The 21,205-nt window shown below is 44.6% G+C and overlaps 1 protein-coding gene across 1 annotated transcript in view; it reads left to right on the top strand.

The window, feature by feature from the left end:
- The window catches only part of ADGRG4 (adhesion G protein-coupled receptor G4), a 1,571,349-nt gene that overhangs the window by 792,320 nt on the left and 757,824 nt on the right, over positions 1-21,205 (top strand). The window contains exons 10-11 of the mRNA XM_069612803.1: positions 4,732-4,867; positions 6,423-6,541. Of these exons, the coding sequence (XP_069468904.1) occupies positions 4,732-4,867; positions 6,423-6,541 (255 nt within the window). The remainder of the gene's footprint in view (positions 1-4,731; positions 4,868-6,422; positions 6,542-21,205) is intronic.

The raw sequence follows: 21,205 nt of genomic DNA, 5'->3' as shown, positions 1-21,205 counted from the left end.
GCATGAACAATTGCAATTGTAGCTACTTTTTGCATACTATGCATCTTTGTTCATTAACACACATGGACATTTTATATTAACGTGTTAGCTAGGGAGCCTCACTGAGCAGAAATGACCGCTGTCGCTCTCTCAGCACCCAGGAGACAGCCCGACTTGACTGCCAAGCAGACCCCAGTCCTAACCACAGGCCTGTCTGTAGTGCTGTCTGCACTCTCCAGCACTCTGCTGCGCTCAGCGCCTGTCTGGTGTTTTTGATGAGGGAGAGTGTCACAGTCAATAAGGCTCATTGAGGGACCGAATCCAAACACCAAAGAAACAGTAAAACATCCAACATGAAGTGCTGGCTGCACTCTCCAGCACCCTGCGGTGCTCCGCATCTGCTGGGTGTTTTTGAGGAGAGAGAATGTCGCTGTCGATTAGGCTTGTTGAAGGACAAAATCGAAACAGCAAAAAACACAGTCCAACATCCAACGTGCAGTGCTGTCTGCACTCTCCAGCACTCCGGTCAGATTGAGAAACGAAGATTCCCAATTGGAACAATTCAAAGAATACAAGGCCATGCATAATTGGGAACCAGGTTGGTCTTGAGCTCTTTCTGGATTTGGCAGGTTTTATTTAGAAAAAAGAATGCATCCTAATGCAGTGTTGGAATAGCACAGTGTTTCAGTGTTTGAAACTAATACCATATTTTATTCGGAGCTGATCTAAGTTGCTTAAAATAAAAAATTTGTTTGCTTTGCAAAATGGCCGACCGTCACAATCTATGGGCTTCGTGCAACTGAAAACCAATCTGATTTACACCAAGACTTCGGAAGCTTTGTTAGGGAGAATTCTCCAGAATGGCTAATTTCCCTTACCTACTGAGCCCCTCAGCAGCTTTCCTGGATTTCTAGGATTTCTTTTTTCCACCTGGTAAGAGTGTGAGCCTTTTTTTCCCACTCTTACATGTGTTTTAGGCTATGTGTTGTACATTTGTGTGTTCCCAGACTGTGGAGTCTCACCTAGTCCATAGGCATCATCTTTTTACTGTGTGTCACACAGGGCACCTTCAGTGCAGTGACACAGGGTTGTCTTTTATACTTCCCACTTCAAACTCTATTTTCTGGGACTGATTCCTGTCTCCCAGAAACATGTAAAGTTAGCATTGACTTTACTAGTCTTTTTAAAATCACAGACCCAGTACAAATATCTTCCATAGAGTACTGGAAAGGGTTAATAGTTATCCCTTTTTGTCTGTTTCTCATGGAACCTTATTTAATTCCCCTTTCACTAAGATTTGGTTGGGGGCAGTGGTATCTACCATTTTCTTCCTACTGCGGACTATGAAAATAGCCTTGGTACTGTTTTAGGCTATGTTAGTAGCCTCGAACTATAACCCGCTGGACCCCATTCAATTTTATTTGGTTCCGGCTGGGTTTATTTACCATTTCTTTTTATAAAGGTCTTTCTCGTGTTTTACTCTGCGTGCCAAACCAGGTTTGGCTCCTTTGTTCGCCGTCCTTTGGCGTGCTTCTGCACAGAAGCCCTCCTTAGGCACCTGAGTGTCTGGGGTGGACAGGTTGTGAGGGAGGGGTTTTAGGCCCCCTGGACAGGGTCTCCTTAGATACCCAAGTTGCAATCTTGTTTGATTGGCTAGGTGACTGACCTGCCAGGACAGCCACCCTGCTGTGTGATTGACAGCCAGGCTGTGTGAATGGGGGAAAACTGCATAAAAAGCAGGTCTCAGGGACTTGGAAGGCAGAGTCGCCACTGGATCGAGAGAACCGAAGAGAAGCTGAAGTATGCTGCAAATACAGAACCTCCTGGTGAAGCCCTGCTGCGGGTCCGAATCTCCTAAACTTTGATGACAGGGAAGATCTGCAAGGAATCTTCTCCCCTTGAGCTGGTGGGACCAACCAGTTCGCCAAACACCAAGCAAGGCCTCCCTCTCCTGGTAGAATTTGCTGTGCACAGCTGCAGTGAACTGGATAGCCAGAGGACCGGACCCTTTTTGGGATTAAAGGAGCGCACCTTTTAATCATCGATTTTCTATGCTGCTGGTTTCTTCCCTGGGCAGTGCAGGACCCTCCAGTCTTCCTCCGTCTTGTCAGTCCGACAGTCGCTTCAGGAACCGTGAGCCTGCAGGACCTGCCAGGAATGTCTGCCTCATCTACAGCATTCTTCTTCTACTAAGGTACTGTTCAAATCCGGTCTTCGTTCCGTCCGACCGCAGTGAAAGTGTTTGAAATCTTTCGCTAATCCGAGGGCTTGTCCTTCTCTACTCTTTTAAATAACTTTTCTTCCGACCAACTTTGTTTCAAACTCTTGGCAAAGACTTAACCGCAAACTACTCTGAACTGTGTGATCTTAAGCAAAGACACTGAACCATTAACATTGGCACAGGCATATTGACTTGAATCTGAGCTGTAGTAAGCCTTTTCTAGATTGCCTGACTATTTATTTATTGGTGCGGCTTGATTTTCAATAACCTTGTCTTTCCCTCCCTTTTTAAATTGCTGGAGTGCCATTATGCTCACACTTCATTTTGAGCTTAACTTGTCCAGAATTAATTGGGTGGTGTGTAGTATTTTAAGATTGTGATTTTCTGCTGCTTTACATTAGTGAACCGTTTAATAACTGATGGTGTAAATAAATGTATATTCTTTTACTCAGAAACCTTGAGTCAGTGTTTGCTTGAACAATAGCAATTGCTGTCCTTTGTGTAACTTCTGATACTGCTCACTTTACTCTTGAGATAAGTCTGGCTGCTCAGCCATCGCTACCACTTTACTGTGTAGTACAGGCTTGTACCAAAGGTGAATTTGTACTTACACTTGTAGTCTTAATTGTGTGTGGTGTTCCCAAAGGGTACTGCATATGATTCTGCCTAACAAGCTTCTGAATTGTTCGCTCACTGACATTTCTTTCATGTTGTTTGCATGTTGTTTGTAAACACAGGGGTAACGTAATATAGAAATGGCTCATGATTAAAATTAAGAATGCTCACAACACTATCAACATTCTCCGTTTGTACTAGTAAATTCTATTCTGCTGGGAAAATATCTAGCCATTGCTGCTCTCTAAATTGCGTAAGGTGTTGTTCTTCTAAGCCTAAATGTGTGTGTTCGCCAACATGCTATAAAGTGGACAGAGCAACATTGAAGGGGATTAGCAAGATGATCAGTTCAACACAACCTGCCAGGAGGATCATGGTAAATTGACAGTAAAGAGGAGAGTACGCCATAAAGAAATCACCTTTGATATGTTTAGCAGACGAAACAATTTGATTAAAAGAATAAACAATGAGAAAGATCAGGGAACTGTGCACAAACAGCTGAAAAGTTACCTAGAAAACTCAAATTAAATCTCCCAGGAAGAAAATAGTCATAGGAAATAGTAAGGAATCTAAGTCAAAACCTGGGCCCAAAAAATAAATCAAAGGGTGCTTAATTCAATGAAAAGTAGGAGACATCTGTGCATAGAAACTGACACGAATTCAAAAGAAGAACACTTTAGAGCTGGTCTAAGCTTAGTTAGCTTGCAAGAGGTACATCTGCAGAGAATGTAAGCCAAGCCCTGCAGCGACCCGAAGGGTGATCTACATCGACCAGACGAAAGCCTTTAGTCAGAAGCTCGCTAAAATGTGGGGCTGAGCTTCTGTTAACTAGGATCCACCAGGACACATAATCTAAAGGATGACTTGAAAGTAACTCGGCTTGATCTGCAGCATGTCATACGACAGAGCCAATGTTTAATAGGCCAGCTGACCTCGTGGGTGTTGTTTGGAATTTCTTGGAATTAAGGAAGATAATGTGGCAGGGATAATAATAATAACAATAACAAAAATAAGCCACTTACCACGCAAGAGAGAAAAAAAATGTTTGAACAAATTATCACTGCCAGCCCTGGAACAGAGGGCTCCAACTGCAGCAGCTCAGTGTGCAGTGCCCCTCAAACCTCTAACAGGCTCAGATAGGCTGCATCCAGGTGGGTTGTGCCCACAAAAGGCATTTGGAGCAATGATGGCGATGAATGACAATGACAGCTTTCCCAAGTGGTCAATGACAGCTTTCCCAAGTGACCATTTAGGGCTTCAGCATGCCTGCTGGCTGCCTTTCTTTGTTCTTCTATGCAGTGGACAATAAGCATGACCCTTGCTCATGTGCAGCCACACACCGCTTGCATTACTGTATTCAGGATTTTGTCACAAAGAAAAGGCACAAGTCCAGCATTCACGTATTCACTAAGGAAACCACACATGTATCCTTATGTTGATCTAGGAATCTTGCAATCAAACAGTGAAAAAGTTCAAAATATCGTGACGTATCAGAAACAAATGGATCATTTTCCAAGAATTCTTCCCAATTCCTGTTGTATATCGATTGCGTGATCAGACAAGTGCATCAAGGATATACAATTATGTGTGCCACAAAAGATGTTTACACCGTGTTCCCACTACCCTTTTGCTTCTGAAAACATTAAATTGCCCCACATCAGCGTCAGGGCATTTTTGTGGTGGACACATTCAGGTGGTTGTTCTCAGCTGAAGATGTGGGGCCTCCAGGCGCCATTTTTAAATGGGGCCCTGCCCATTACCCCAGCCCCTGCACCTGTGAATACGGAAATTATATTACTTTCAGCAGCTTTTGAGAATCACACGTGGTTTACAGATTAATCAATGTTTGCAAGCAAATGAAGTATGCACGGCAAATAACCTATTCCACCTGTATTGTTTTGTTTGCTGTCTCTTAGAGGACCCAGGATTGTGTCCAGCAACGACGACAAATTCAAATGAAAAGGGAACCTATAAGTGGGCCGAGACCCGCCCTGGGCAAAGAGCCCTGTTTCCGTGTGTGACTAATACCGGAGAGAACGCTCTAAGAGATTGGTAAGGCAAGCACGAACCCCACCTGCTCTGCTCCCCCACCTTAGCCGATAACCCGCAGCTCGCATTAAATGGTGGACATAGCTGCCTAGACCTGGTGCGTAGGAGACGGCGCATGTGACGTATTACACTAAGGACGCCCGCAGAGGCGAACCTTCAGCAGCTCAGTCATGGCTGCAGTGAGCCGTGCTGTGACTCACCTGCGATAATGACAATCTTGAATCATTGGGAAGGGGTCTTAAGTGTGGCCAATGTAACCTAATATACTAGCATTGCCCGGAAACACGTCCCACCTATTCCTGCACTTGGACACATGTAGTTTCCATGGAATTGTCAAACAGATCACGCAAGTTGACTTTCTAGCTCACGTTGCAAATTCTGTGTGTTGCATTGAAACACGGGTTTAACATGTTTAACAGTGAACTTCGCCATCTTCTAATTTTGAATATCTAGGTGTCCGTGACAATGAACAATACTTGATTTTACTCTTACACAGCGTTTACCGTTAATGGTATACTAGTACGCAGAGCCAGGTGCGGCATCCCCACTTTAAAATGCCATTGCACTGCGTGGTGTCATGATGTCACAAAACAGAGGCCCCTTACTCCCTATTACGCATTAGGCGATAACGGTTAAAATAGACGGTATTTCAAATTTCTTGCTACTGCTGCTGCTTCTATTTATTTATTTATTTGATCCAGAGAGTGGAAACAAAGCCTACTGTCAGCTAGAGCGCTGTACAGAAGTAATCAGCAGAAGAAAAGGTGCAGGAGCCCCATGGAAACGTACATATGAACAGGGTCCTCTCGTAGGTCAAGGGGCCACCACACATTATAGGTGGAGGAGGAGAATTGCCTGGCTTGCAAGTATTTATTTTTCCTGTCTGTACAGCCTTGTTTAATACCAAGTGAACCCTCATGTAACCTCCTCAAACATAGTTAAGGTTGCCTTATTTAGCTTCACTCAGGTGAGGTCTCTCCCTACTATGCACACCTGATGGGCAACTTCTCTAGACCCCATTACAGGGCACACATATACACGGGTGAACTTTCCTCATTCTGACTGGTTTACCCTTAGAGTGGCGATGTCTACCCCACATGCCTGCCATGGAGCAAGGCTGTGCCCCCTGAAGATCAGCCCTCCATCTAACAGCATTGCTCATCCCTTGGCCGTGTCTTGTCTTTCTCAGTCTTTTTCCATACATCTTGATAATTCTTGAGCAACCCTCGTCCGCTAATATGCCACTGTCTTTCAACGGTGGCATATTTCTCCCCCCCACCCCTTTCACTCTCCCACATAACCACCTGCTGACATCCTGGACCTGGAGAACCACAAGGCTGGCCCACAGTTTTGACTTAGTCATTATTCACGTTGGAAAGGAAGCGCAATGGGAGGACCATGACTTTGGGTGTGTGGCTGCCATACTACCAGAGGGGGTAGAGGGCAAGCAGCAGATAGACCAAGGTAATTCAAGTCAGCCAGTGCGATGGGTCTGGAACTGGAAGGGTGTCAGCTTGAAACTGCTTTCTAACTCTTTGTGTGCTCTTCTCCTTTTCAGTTCCATCAGCATTGAAAGTGATGCAGCAGAGTGGAAATCTCCCAATCTGAAGAAGTGCAAGCTCCTTGTCCAACTCCCGAATAATATTATTGATCTTCGCGATCTTATTATAACACCAGGTAAAGTTCTATCCTTCAAACTCTTCATGCAAAAGGCAGTTTAGGGCCGCCTGGTGATTTGACGAGTGGGGATCATGCGTATTGGGAGAAACCTGCTATACTGCCTACAGATCTATAAACATTTTCAAACAACTGGCAAATAGCGTAAATATCTGATTCACAAACACGAGAAACCTAAAAAACATAATTGTTCGTATTTGTATTTTCCTTTTTTGCAAAAACTTTTCTTCTCCCGACTTGCCCTCTTCCCCTCGCCCGACAAGCTGATCTACTTGAAGATGCATTGCTGCTTCCATGGAACCAGAACCCGCTGCATCACATATTAACGCCATTTTAATTCAGATCAAGCAAATGAAGGCAAGATAGACTACTATACTAATCTCTCATATAATAGGGCTCACATGTTCTGCTAATTGTATTCCTGTGGGCTTTAGATTGGCTGCCAGCTTTTCCATGGCCATACCAGCCTGACCTTCTCCAGCAGCCTCAGCGGGAAGCATGTGCAAGGTGTTCCCAGTATCAAATTAAGAAGATCATATAGAACAGGGTAGTCCATGATTTTGTTTGTGTCACATGTAACCTCAAGCCAACATGCCCTGCATGTCGGGCAGCCCTATGAAACATGCATTAGCACCATGGGAGGCGCCCGCAGCCATTACAACTGCTCAGAATGCAGGCTATATTCACAAAGGTAAGCCCGCATTCCAAGCAGTTTCATTAGTGTCGGGCGCTCCCCTTCCCTGCTCCTCGCTTCCCCTTAGCACCCGTGTAGATCACTGCACGGGTGCTAATGGTTTTCTTTTCTTACGAAATAATGGAAGAAAAACGTACCTTTTCATTGCCGCACTGCCTTCAGCCAGGCAGTTCCCTCTTCAATGGTGATGATATCAGTCATCAGCATTGAAGACGGACTTCCTGGTTTGAAGGCAGCGCATTGAAGGACGCAAGGAAAAGGTATGTGTTGTAAGTAGTTCGTGTCATACGAGCGTGGAATTCTACGTGTAGAATTCCACGCTCGTAGTTCTAATGTTCCAATGTTGTTTACCTTTGTTGTTGATTCATACTGGTCACTGTTGAGAGCTGAGGGAGCTGTGGCACGGCTGGCTGCAGGTTGATCAGAATACACAGTTACTGATGCACTCGCAGGGTACTGTCCTTACTTACTCAAAGTTGTTTGGTCACCTGTGGCCTGAATTGTCCGAGGATCCGTGGGGTATCGCCAGGGGTTTAAGATTGATTCCGCCAGAGTCACTCAAGGTCAGGCTTGTAGAGTTGGCTCATGAAAGACACCTAGGGAGGTCTATGACTAAAAGGAGGCTCAGGGAGGTATATTGGTGGCCCGGGATGGATGATGATGTCGAGAGAGTTGTCAAGGACTGCACAGCATGTTCAACCAGCGATAAGAGCAAGGTGACCGCTGCCCAACCTTTTTATCCATTGGAAGTACCTAAGGATGTGTGGTCCAAGGTAGCTGTGGACATAATGGGACACATAGATTCCTTGGGTGGTGGTTTGAGATTCATTGTGGTGATGGTGGACTACACCTCCAGGTGGGTGGAGGCCACGGCGCTAACTTCTGCGACGACTGGGAAAGTGGTTAAGTTCCTTTCTGCTGTCTTCGATAGAGAAGGTGTTCCTGCTGGTGTGGTCACGGAAAATGGTTCTCAGTTTGTATCAAGTGCCATGCAAGAGTTTTTCTCTAATTTAGGAATTCGCCACCATAGGGTGTCCCTGTATAATCCGGAGGCCAATGGGTTAGTCGAGCGCATGAACCGCTTTGTGAAGGGGGCCATACAATTGGCGCTCGCCAATGGTTTGCCGTGGTGGAGCACAGTTTCTGAGGCACTCAAGGCTTATAGGCTGACTCCTTCAACTTTCACGGGTTTGTCCCCATTTGAGCTAATGAGGGGGAGGAAGCCTGGCTCTAAATTGAGAGTTCCCGCTCTCGGTGGAGGTGGTCGGTCACAGGTGGACATGCAAGAAGTTTTGGACAGGGTGCGCAGTAAACAGGCAGCTTTTTGGCAGGGTCAACTAAGACTGAGGAAAGCCTTGCGAGAGGAAGTTGGGGACCAAGTTGTCGTGAATAATCCGAGGTTTGTGGCTAAGGGTTTGAGCAAATACATGCAGCCACGTGTGGTGACCAAGGCTGGGCGTGGTTATGTGAAGTTACATGATGGTACCAGGTGGAGTTTAAGACGTGTGGTTATTGTGAAAAAGGGAGGTGTAGTGGAGCGAGAGGAAAACGCCTCGGGCGTAGGTAGCATTGAGGGGGGTCTTGATGGTGGTTTTCCTGAGGTTCTACCGCCTGTGATCCTTTACCTGGAAGGTGACAGTACTGTGGAGGGTGGCAGTACCGCAGAAGTTGTAAATGCAGAGGATGGGGCTCCAAGGGATGCTGATTTGACATCTGTGGGTCAAAGGAGTGCTGAAGAAGCACCCACAGGTCCACAAGGTTCCGTAGGGGGTGCTGAAGAGCACCCACGGGTCCAGAAGGTTCCGCCTCTGGTTCTGCCTCTTCTTCAAATTATGGGGAGGCAGCAGTAACAACCCCCCAGAGAGCCCGGCTCTGAGTTCTGTACTCGTAGGTCTCTCCCGGTTAGGGTCAGGAAGTTTCCTTCTAAGTATAATGAGTTTGTCCTGGGTTCTATTACAGGGTGATCATTTTCTTTGTGGTGTGCCCACCACTTTGCCATTCCTTTCCTCTCTCCTTTTTCTCCTTCCTTTCCTTGTCTTCCTTTTCCCTGGGTGTGTGTTGATGAATGTATGTTGATTGAGTGTGTGAGGGGGGGGAGAAGTGTTGTAAGTAGCTCGTGTCATATGAGCGTGGAATTCTCCACGTAGAATTCCACGCTCGTAGTTCTAATGTTCCAATGTTGTTTACCTTTGTTGTTGATTCATACTGGTCACTGTTGAGAGAGCTGAGGAAGCTGTGGCACGGCTGGCTACAGGTTGATCAGAATAAACAGTTACTGATGCACTCACAGTGTACTGTCCTTACTACAGTATGTTTTTCTTTCATTATTTCAAAAGAAAAAAAACATTAGCACCCTTACAGTGATCTTACACGGGTTCTAATGGCGATATGTCCCTCTGTGGGTAACGCCCACCACATCAGGGCATATCGCCTTACCAGAGTTCTCTTTTCCTACACACCCTTCAGGAGTTATCACTTTGAAATTCAGACATTTGGTGGAACCTGACAGGAGTCTTGTATCATTTATGCACTAACTACAGAGGGTGCTTTTCGAAGTATTGGTCATTGTTCCTCATCCCACACCTCTGAATCTATTGCTCATTCGAGCTCTGATTTACGCTCCACTTATATGACCATTCATCAATTCCCCACAACTCAACCAGTATCCAGTACAACTTGAAATCATTATTATTCTTATTATTTATTAATGTGATGAGCTCAAAATGAAGCTTACACATACAAAATGCACATGGTTAAACAATTCACTAATGTATACAAAATTACATAAAATATTTAAAAACGAATTTATACATAAAAAATATATCACAAATTAATGTTCACGTTCTTAACATTCTTGTCCAATAATTCATTTCAGATCATATTAATTCAATTTCAGCATAACATTCTAACATTTTAAATATACAATCGAGTTCATTTTCATCAGAAATTAGTCCGACAGAAATATCTCTATTTGCTTCCACATGCAATGCAGGGCTATGTGCAATTTATTATTATCAGAGTTTAAACAGCACTGCCAAATATTGTCATCCTTTATACTGTCATAATCATTACCAAATCCTCCCAATAAAGACATATACAATGAGCCCTTTTCCCTACACTCTGTTAACACATGTTTGACAGTCTCCTCCACTGTTACTAGTTTATAGCGTTGGCATGTTCTTTCTGCTTTTGGGACACCTTTTTCTGGTCCTCTAGCTTTGTGCACTGGTAGCCTGTTTGTGCGTAGCAGTACTATAAATCTACGCAGGTCAGGTGCAGAGCATGACAAGAGACAATTCTGAAATCATGCTACCTGTAATAACTAAAGTTTGAAACATTTGGCACTTGCCGCTCCACTGTTTACTAAAGGCTGGACAACACATTTCCTTAGTTGAGTGTAGTGGAAGCTTTCATATTAACCTTTTCAATAGTGTTCTAGTGTCCTTCTGTTGTTCAAAAGGCTTCACCTCCCTGTTTGTGAAGATATTTCCTCCCTTTAAGCACCCCTACTCCCCCCAGTTGCCAAACCGCAAAACCTTTATCAAGAAACCAGGTGCTGGTGTGACGAATCAACGTCCGGGGCATCAGTGGTCCAGGGATGAATATCGGTTTCTAAACCATCAATGAGTCCCACACCTCCAGTACACCAGGAGGGATCCGAACAGATTTGAAATACAAGTAAATTATAAACCTCCTTGTGCAATTTTGGTAACTTGGACTGAACAGCAGGCTTATCTCTGCAAGGTTGTGAATCGTTGGTTAGTTGCAAAACAGCAAAAATGCAATTATTACACAATGATAAAAGGGACTGTCCAGTCAAGGTTGTATACAAATATCTACTTTATTATTGTAACAACAGACAGTTCTAGCACACTACAAAATACAACCCACCCCGTAACGGAACACAGAGTGCAGACAGTTTCACGAAGGAAAGGGATGCACTCTGGATACTGACAGGAGGGTAGTCAGTAAAGCAATCAGTCTTAACTGTTCAAGGTCATTTGGTTTTAGCACTAAGGTAGCAAGGGGTTGTAAATGTCACTAAGGGCCTTCAGAAAAGGACCCGGGGACAGAACCAAAATGCAACTGGAGCTTGAGATGATCTTGATGCTCGACAGCATCAAGTCGGTTTCAGGACACTTTGCAGCTCCTGCGACAGAGTTTAAGATGGGAGACAGCTGCGGGTATCAGGTGGCAGGCAGTCTGGCAAGAAAGGCTAAACGGACGCCTGCAGGCTGGCCTAGACGGCTGCTCTTGGTCAATAATCGTTGTCTCTGTGCAGGTTGGCGGATCTGGAATGCTGGTTGAGGCGTCTCAGACAGCTTTATTGATTGCAGCGTGAGTCAGTGGTGCAGCCAGTCGCACTTCAAGGGCTCGACTGCCTCGAAAATGTCCTTAAAAGATGGATGCTGGTTGATGCTTGTTGTGGCAGTCCTCCTAGCTTCTTCACAGGGCTTGTGTCTTCCGTTAAGGTGGACGCCCAAAGCTGAGGAGAGTGTTTGCAGGCAACGGCCTTGTCCTTTGTTCAGAGACTCTCTGACATTTCACACCTAAGAAGCTTGCTGGCAGAACCTAGCAGGGCATGCTGTGTGCTGGCTGCATACAAGTTCTGGAGCTGCTGGACGGGTCCTCTGTGGTCCATATCTCCCTCTGTTCCCAGGGGAGGGATCTTGTCTCTTGTCTAGGGAAGATAGCTCAGCGGCAACATGCTCGCCTTGGAAGCAAGACGACACAGAGCAGCACAGTTTCGATCCCGCGCTTAGAAGCATCTGGGTATTAAGCACGTTATAAATAACCTATCATATCATATCTTGCTTGCCTCTTGAAAATCCTGGCCTTCTGTCACTGGCAGAAGCTATAAGGCAGACTGTACCTTCAGCAAGGGTCCAAATGAGTCCTTCTTCTTACTCCTTTCAAAGACGTCGGATGATCTGCTAAGTGAGGGGCTCAGCCCTCTTTTAAAGCTAAATGGGCCTCAGTGATTGGTGCAAGCGAAGCCTACCTTAATGGACCAACCCTGGGTGCTTTGCAACAGGAAAGGTAGGGGGTGACAACATGTACTACTAAGTCCCACCCATCCTCCTGTCTGTTGTGGATCAAAGTGTCTCTCTGATTAATTGAGCTCTCTGTGACTCCTGATCACAGTGCAGGTCTCCATTGTAGTTTATGGAGTGGACAGACTTTCTGTCTCCATCAAATCACATAATACTTCCCTCTGAAAGGGGGTTCCCTGCAGGGGTTGCCTACTGTAAACAGTTCTGCCAAACATGACATTCACTGCCCTTCATACAGAGGGGTGGGAGCTAGCTTCAAATTGACACATTGCATATAAAAGAGGTTTTGTTGTTCCCTGCCCCTTGTGTTAGTTCTGACTATGTGTTTGTTGTGCGTGAGCAGAGGAAAATGTGTGCGGATAAGCCCCACACATTTTCTGAGGTGGATCTCCCATCATTCATTTTAATCACAAAACTTCAAAAAAGCCCAGGCGAGTGCACACTCCCCGTGCGGATGGTCGAATTCCTTACACCAGGTGTGAAATTTCTGTCAACTCATAAAGATGTGAATGGTGAGGGAAAAGATGTCTGATGCTTAAGTGCAGTTATTTTTTTCCAGGCTTCCAGTGTAACCCTAAGTTTACAGTAAGATATAACTAATGTTGCAAAACATAACAATAATAATAGTAATTATAATATTAATAATGACCATGATAATTTAAACAGTGCCACCATGCAGATAGTTTGAACCAATTCTCCCATAAATTGTACTTGTGCTGCCAAGTAGTAGTGATATAGATCCAGACATGCAAGCCCCCCTTTGATTTTAGGCAAATAAATAATAGGTCTGTTGCTTTGTAAGTGAAGTGTGGCTGAAGTGTTCTGTGTTTGCCGCTGTGGGGAGCGTGGGGAGCTTTAACTGTTTAAAAGTACCCGCTACCGAGGACCTGATCCCTCCAGATGTCCTACCTCTATTCTTACTCCGGTGCTTCCTATGTTCGCGATTTAAAGTAATCAACATCCATTATGCCACTGGTGGGTGCCCTGCACAGCATTTACAGCCGTTATTAACTGTCTTTCTCCTCGATTGCTTACCATGAAATCTACTAAACAAATAAAGGATGTTTTACGTAGTTCCAACAATCGTGGTGGGAAGCGAGCTCGTGGTCCTGCTCAAGCAAACAAGCACTCAAATTGCCCCCCTCGCCCTAAAAAGGACAAACAGAACAATTTTATCCTTTTGAATGAAAATCAATTAAGGTGTACTGTTTTTTTTCCAGCTAACACCCTTGGCATGGTTGAAGAATGTAACCAGACTGATCTCCTTCTGACTATGGACAGACTGGAAGTCATTTTGGCGAAATCCTTCTCTGATCTCCCTCCTTTAGACAATGACAACTCTTTCGTAAATTTGTGTCTTGGCCTGAAAAACAATTCTGGGGGAGTGTCTGACTTGCACGCAAAAACACCTCAAAGCCGGGACAGCATCATAGGCACTAATCTTCTTATTACTCAGGATTTACAAAGACTTGTGTCTACCTCAGAATCTTCCAAAGACGACAGTGATGAAGAAAGCTCTGCTCAGGCGGATGTAACATCCTCATCGATACCTAAGAAAACGAATTTGGTATCAAACTTTTTATAAACCATGTCGGCAAAATGTGACTCTTTATTCGTTTTATGTGCCTGCATGGCTGAGGAACAAAGGGATCTTAAATGTGTCCTTGCAAAAATTGTTGATGTTGTTCTAGAGACACATGCATCCCTTCAAACGGAACATTGCAATGAATTGTCAATTGCTGATAATGTAATCAGCCCGCAGGAAATACTAAATGAACCAGAATCACCTATTTCGATGCAACTAGATACCCTTCCTCCGACGTCCCATGAAGCCTTGTCCTCTCCATTATTATTAGGCCCTAATGATGGCATATTAAGTGAAAGGCTTATTTCGGCTCTTGACCTCTTGCGTAGGCCTCGTAAAAAGAAACCTAAACGAGGTCTGGTAGCGAAACTTAAGCCGCCAAATAAAGGTTATCTCGATTCTCTCACTGGGGCATCTAATATCGCGCAGTGTAGCGTACAGCAGTGGCTTTTAGCAAACAAGCTGGGTAAACACAGGGTTTCGAGAACGCTGGAGGATGGGGCATTTAGACACTTTTTTTGCATGGTCCTCTAGACAGATGGCTTGGTATGGTCCCAGAACAATCTATCCAAATCGTCCAGTGCAGCTAACTTGGGGGTGACAGCACGGCTAAGTGTATCTCCGCTGGCTGACCCGGCGGCTGATGTAAACAGTAAGGCCATTTCAGTCGCAAGTTCTCACTTACCTTATCATGGGAGGCAGGGCGTCCAGTTGCAAGCCCAAACCAACAGCCATGCCACAACTTTGTCTTCATAGTCAAACATTGTAAATAACCATCTTTTACTTTCTAGTTTGATGGACCACCAAGCAAGAGGTCACCATCTCTATCAGGAGGTTGGAGGCTCTCCTTCCCTTGGAAGATGGGTTAAATTCGAAATTCGAAATTAACCCTAGAGTCGACTGTTTATTTCTTAACGGAACCCAACGGACACATTTGTGGAGTATGATTCCTGGCTTGGCTTCAATTGGTTCACAACATATGTTACGCATTGAACTTCCAACAATGTATAGTACAACTAATTGGGCCCTCATTGAATATGCCTCTCCAGCTATTGTGGCCGTGCTGTGTACTAATATGATTGCTTTAAATAACTTGGGCTTTCAATTGACAGTATGTAGAAAACACACAACTAATGTGCTTGCAACTGCTTGTGTCTCAGCACAAAGCTCACAAACGTCTGAACGTGCTAGTCTGCGGGTGTCCTTGTTACACACGAAAGAGCTCATTAATTCACATAAAGAAGTGACTCATTGGGTGCCTGACACTCACCATATTTCCAGTAATTGAGGCAGTGTATCATGTATCATGTGACAGCGTCAAATACATTTCTTTGAATCCTAGAGGGTTTAGATAATTCTTTTTTCACCCACTTTGTCATTTATTCATCACCAGCAGTGAATTGTTTATTTTACAAGAAACTTGGGCGCTAAAGGATTTTATGGTTGATTGATATCATGTTGTTTGTAGACCTGCAAGGCAGAAACCCAAGGGCCATCCTTATGGGGCCCTTGTGGTGGGGCCCAGACGCATTTCTACTTAAAATTAGTAGCTGCGAGCCTCATCAGTCCGTATGTTCTGCCAGTCCTTCTTTCGGACTTGTCAGGCCTGAATAATAGTATTCGTATTGTAAACATCTACGACCCTCCTGAAGGTGCTAGCACAAAAAGCATACAGCAATTGGTCGATAAGCCTGTGTCCTTTTGGATTGACCTTTATCCTGCTGCAAGGATGATTTTAGCGTGTGATCTTAATGCCCGGAAATTATATGACTACCTGCATGCACATTTAGATACTGCGTTGGGGTCCGCACAGCAGAAAGAGGACACTGCCCATTTATAATGTGAACTGTCTTGGAGAAACTCGCATGATTTGTATCGTCTTACCATCAAGGGAGCGTCAAGCAAAAAGCCACACTCGACTTGGTCAAACCGCGTCACTTCCTCATGCCTGGACTATGTATTTGTGGATGCGTTATCCTGTGCTAGAATGAGTGACCTCCCAGCCCAATGGTCTGAGCTGAGTGACCACACATTATGAGTATGGTTTCATATATTAAATAAACCATATATTATGCATCATATCGACATTTTCACTACCCGCAACCTAAGAGGTAATCGCATTGCATGGTCCACAGCCAACTTGCATAAGCTCGCCAGGTACATCAATGTCAATAGTGTCTTCCTAACTGGCGAAATGGCTTGAGCCTAACAACTGGGACATTCATAACATGATGCTAGCTTTAGGGCAGATACTTGGTTTGAATTGGAGAAAGGGACTTAAGAATACTAATCATAAACAACCTTTTGATTTACTAATACACCAAAGGAAAAGGGTTTATCGTTGCTGCAGAGTGGGGGTTAAACAGTGTAGCTGGCTATATATTGAGGAAAAAGTGACTAAAACAGCTAATTTATCGACTCAGTATAAGAATTGGCTTAGGTCATATAAATGTTCCATATCCAATGTTAATTGGAAACTCTTGTATTGCTTACTCCGGTGCAACGATAAAAAAAACATTTTGGGCCATGATTAGAAAATGTTTCCTAGGGCTGAATTTCATGATCAACAGGTTGTAGCCGAGTCCATATGGACAGTGGCTATTAGGGAATTATATTATGATCCAGTAATTGCAATAACTGCACCTCGAGTTCTTTCTTTAAATTGTAAGATCGTCTATGACCCTACTGGTCTGTACTTTATTATAAATAACCGGAAGAACTCCAGAGCACATGATCCCAATGGTATATCTAATGCAGTGATTAAAGGGCAGTCCTTTCTTTTGGGCTTATTTATTAGTGCACCAGTTTCGAGTCATCACGGTCAAAGGAAGCATACCATCTTGTTGACAGGAATCCCTCCTTATTCCAGTTTACAAGAAAGGTAGTAGGGAGGATTCCCACAATTATCGATTCTTGTCCATGATGGACTCCGGTCAAAAGATATTCACCTTACTACTGCTAATGCTGCTTAACATTAGAGCCACAAGAAAAGGCCTGATTGAGAGAAAACAGACGGGATTCAGGAAAGGCCACAGTACATTACCCAATATGTTTACACTCCATTGTGTTATGTTTACGATTGGAGGCCATTTCCCCAAGAAGCTCTACTTGTGTTTTGTGGACTTTACAAAAGCCTTTGATACTGTCTCTCGTCCGTTATTGTGGGCGAAATTAACTTCATGGGGAATATATCCTTGCCTCCTGTACTGGTTAAAAGCACTTTACTCAGAGTACATTAGTCATTGTACAAATAAATAGCGATTGTCTGACCTCGAATTCTTTGGCAACCAATTTGGGATTTAAGCAGGGATGGGTCCTAGCGCCCATGCTTTTTAATCTTTACATATCAGAACTGAATCTAGCTATCCGTTCTGCCCACAACTTCCCGCCCTCAATGGGAGATGAACCAATACTGTGGTAAGGCTATGGGGAAGACACCGTATTGCTGGATTATGCACTGATCGGCCTACAGCATTCTATTGACGTATTGGCAGCATATACTAAACAAAATAGCCTCTGCATTAATATTATGAAGACTAACATCCTAATTATTGAAGGATGGACAAGACTTAAATCACACAATACTGGGAAGCTTGACCAGAAACCTCTTAGCATGGTTGAATCTTATCCTTATTTGGGTGTTTCTTTTAAAATCAATTACTAGATGTGATTATTATGGCAACACCATAATCCCTAGAGTCTTAAGAAAGTGGTTGGTTATGAAAAAATGTATTGGTACAAAAGGGTGGCAATAATATAGAGGGACGTAAATATCTATAAAACCAGTATTGTACTGGGTATTCTTTATTGGCTCTTAGGGCTCCCTGAACAGAAATTAAGGTGGATCGAAAGATTGGAAGGTAAACTTCTTCACTCCATCTAGGGTGTTCCCTCAACAGTTCCAATCGAATTAGTGAGATTGGGGCTGGGGTTGCCCTCTTTGAAATCCCTTTGGAAGTTATCTCGTTGCAGTTGTGCACTATCTTTGACTTCCCCTTTACTAGACCACGATTCGCTGTTAGGACTCATTGCAAGGCAATTTCTTTCTGATCAAACCAACCACTTTCTGGCTGATTTGCGGGAAATGGTTGATGCCTCTTTTATTGATCTTGTGCTGACATTGCCATATCCGACTTCCCTTCCCAATGCAAAAAAAGAGTATGGGATGTGAACCATAGCCTGGGTGCACTACACCACAAGTCACACTATAAAGAGTATAGCTATCAAGGCTTTTTGCCCAATACTCCCTGTAGACATTTTGCAAGTATATCTATTAGGCCTCCCTGTAAATATTATACAAGGATATCTAGCAGGTCTCTAAGAAGATTCATTACCGACATGCGTTTTAACATTCTCTCTACTACGGTGCGTGTCGGTAGGCGGTTTGGAATTGAATATAATGATCGGAAGTGTTGTCTCTGTCATGTTTTAGCTGAGGCAATAATAAGATCAGCTGGTGTGGTGGCGAAGCAAATGCGTTGAGCAGTACGAGACAGTGGCTCGAGGATCGGTCGAGTGCCAAAGGCAGCTCTGCAGGGTCCTGTTGGTTCGACTGGGTTGAACGGGCTCGAATCCCATCTCACAGCCATTCGACAGTGAAAATACAGGGATCCTGGATTTCCTGGCTCTTAGATGCTGCAAGTCCCACTCCAGGGTCTCAGGGACATGTATAGTCATTGTTCCCTGACTCCTGAGCCAAGCGGGAGGCTGACACAAACCTTCAGGGGTCCTTCAACGCAGTGAAGTCCTGGGCAGCACCTTGGCTGCAGAGATGCAGGTCTTGCTCTAGCAGCATGTCAACCCAAAGGTTACCCGGGCATGGGTAGGGAGTAGAGCCTGCCTCTTCCATGGACACTCATTCTTCACCTCTCTGCTGGAGGGCATTGGAAAGACACTTCTCCAAACAGAGGCCCAAATTAACTCTTCCTCATGTATTTGTTCAAAAATGAATCGAATAAGACGGGAAGGACCCTTTCCTATGCATGCAAAAGTCCACAAGTGATTTGACTAAAACAAGTCTGCTTTAAGGGGTCCTATCTCTGTCCTTGTGACAAGTGGTCTTTGCCTTCTGACATCATACCCAAAGTGCTTTATTTATTTATTTAATGTATTTCTTTAATTTTTTTATAACGCACCTAATACCGTAGCTGAGTTCGGTTTCTAAGCACGGATCCGGGATTTGAACCTCTGTTACTCTGTCTGGTCTTGCTTCCAAGAGAAGCGTGTTGCCCCTGTGCTATCCTCTGTTCACTTTGAGGTGAAGGAAGTGCAGAAGATAGGACAGAGAGGTATAGAGAGAAAAAAGATGGTGGAATCTACCTTCAACTATGCTGAGCTCCCTCTGTCTACACTACCCTTTCACTTGTCCATAGCATCAAAGGTCCTTTTGGTGTGCAACACCCTGGTGGGAGGCTATTCCTTTTGGGATGGGTGTGCCCATTGATTTATTTTTCCCAGGGCAACTCCTGCTGGTAGGCTGTCCGGCAGGAGAAAGGTGTCACCAAACCTCACAAAGACTCAAAGGAGAGGCACCATCATTAAGTATCCTCTTCTGCAGGCTAGCAGGGTCAGGCTGTCTGAACAGAATCCACACCATGCTTCCACAGCTGGCCTGGGCTCACATTGCCGATACATGTATGATATCAATATGATTTGGCTTCTTATAGTTATGTAAAGTACTATCTACCATACCCTGAGCTCAGGCATGGCTTTATGATTAAAGATTAAACTGCCACCAGAATAGTAACTCTTCATGACTTGGTTTTGGAGCAGAGGCGCAGACTTTAAATGCAGCCTCTGCCATCAAGTGACTTGGCTGTCACGACAGCTGTCAATTGGGCTCCTGTGACCGCTGGACCTTGTCAGTGACATTGGAGAGAAGGCGCTGCAGACCCGTATACTGGTTCAGCAGGGCACAGGTGCACATTATGCTTTTAGCATCGAGCTAAATGCAGGCGGTGCGGGGTGAGATAACCCCTGGTTAGGAATGTAAACACTCTCTTAGTATATTGCAGACAAGGAGTGGTTTGCTTGCTTTTCCTTCCGATGTTACCCCGTTTGCTCCCAGGATATGTCATACCTATGTCCTTATGCCAGATATTGGTGTATGAGGGCAAACTGTTGTTCGCTTTGCCATTTTAACATGCAAAGAGACGAGAGATCACCCCAGAGGTGTCACCTGCACAGAAGATGATTTCCTTATAGGATATCATTGTTCTTAGAGCTGCCGACTTTTTATGCACTTGGAAAACACAACGAGGTACCTGCCAGTAATGGAAGCGTTCGTGTTGGTCTATAACAATGATGTATTTGCACAAGTCGAATCTGCCCATTCTCAAACATGGGAGAGGAGTTCGCACCTGCCTAGTCTCCACTTAGTTTAAGCATTCCCAAATTCCGTGTTCATGTGGATTGGGGTGGCCTTAGAAGGAAAACAGGATAGACCCAGCCTGTTGGACAGGTTGTCCCATACCAGAACGGTTTTATTAGTGGGTGGGAATTCATACAGGCCCAGGGAGCTATCTTTTTGCGTGAGCAAAAGCATATATCTAAGCGGTTTGCCGCTTCGATATATTGCTGCTTCTAGTTGTTTCCAACGTCTATCAGAGTAAGGCTGCATCCAATCATGAAGGACTTGTAACTGGGATGCTTGGTAGCATTTCTTTACATTAGGGAGTGTAAGACCACCCAATTACCGTTGATCTGTGAAGCATTGTTCGCAAGATCCTATGAGAGGTATTCTGCCAGTCCAGACAAATGAGAGCAATTCCTGCAGTTTTTTTGAGTGCTTGGAGAGGGGCTAAAATGGCCCTCCACAAATCTCAGTTTGCCGTTTTCGCGTATTGCACTACCCGTGGGAGACTCTTAGCCTGACCATAGTAGTTCACTGCTTTAAGTTTGCTAGCTTTCTTACCAGGAATTTGTTTGCCTTCTTGACTTTCTCGGAATACCCCTGTTTTAGTTTAATCAGGGCCTGGGCTGTCTATTCTGGGAGGTGTGCCTTGAGTTTATTGCAGGCCAGCTGCAGTGCTCTATGTGCTTTTGGGGACCACCTTTTGTATGCACCTGTTCTGTTTCTGCTACATTGCTTTCTAATTGGCCTTTTAACCTCCTTCTCCTCTTATAATAAGCTGCATGGGCTATTAGTTCCCCCCTAATAAGCCCCTTCACTGCCTCCCACAATGTCGGCACTTTTGTCGACTCCCCCCCATTTCCCCCCTCTCATTTTCATCGTGAAAGGTCATATCATGTAGGATTGGATAATATAATCTTCACAAGGGCTTGGGGGCGCGAATCCAGATTGTCAAGACAACCAGCCGTGATCTGATAGT

This window comes from Ambystoma mexicanum, chromosome 5p (assembly GCF_040938575.1).
Source record: "Ambystoma mexicanum isolate Mex_15411 chromosome 5p, UKY_AmexF1_1, whole genome shotgun sequence".
Lineage (NCBI taxonomy): Eukaryota > Metazoa > Chordata > Amphibia > Caudata > Ambystomatidae > Ambystoma > Ambystoma mexicanum.
This window is presented reverse-complemented; position numbering and strand designations above follow the sequence as displayed.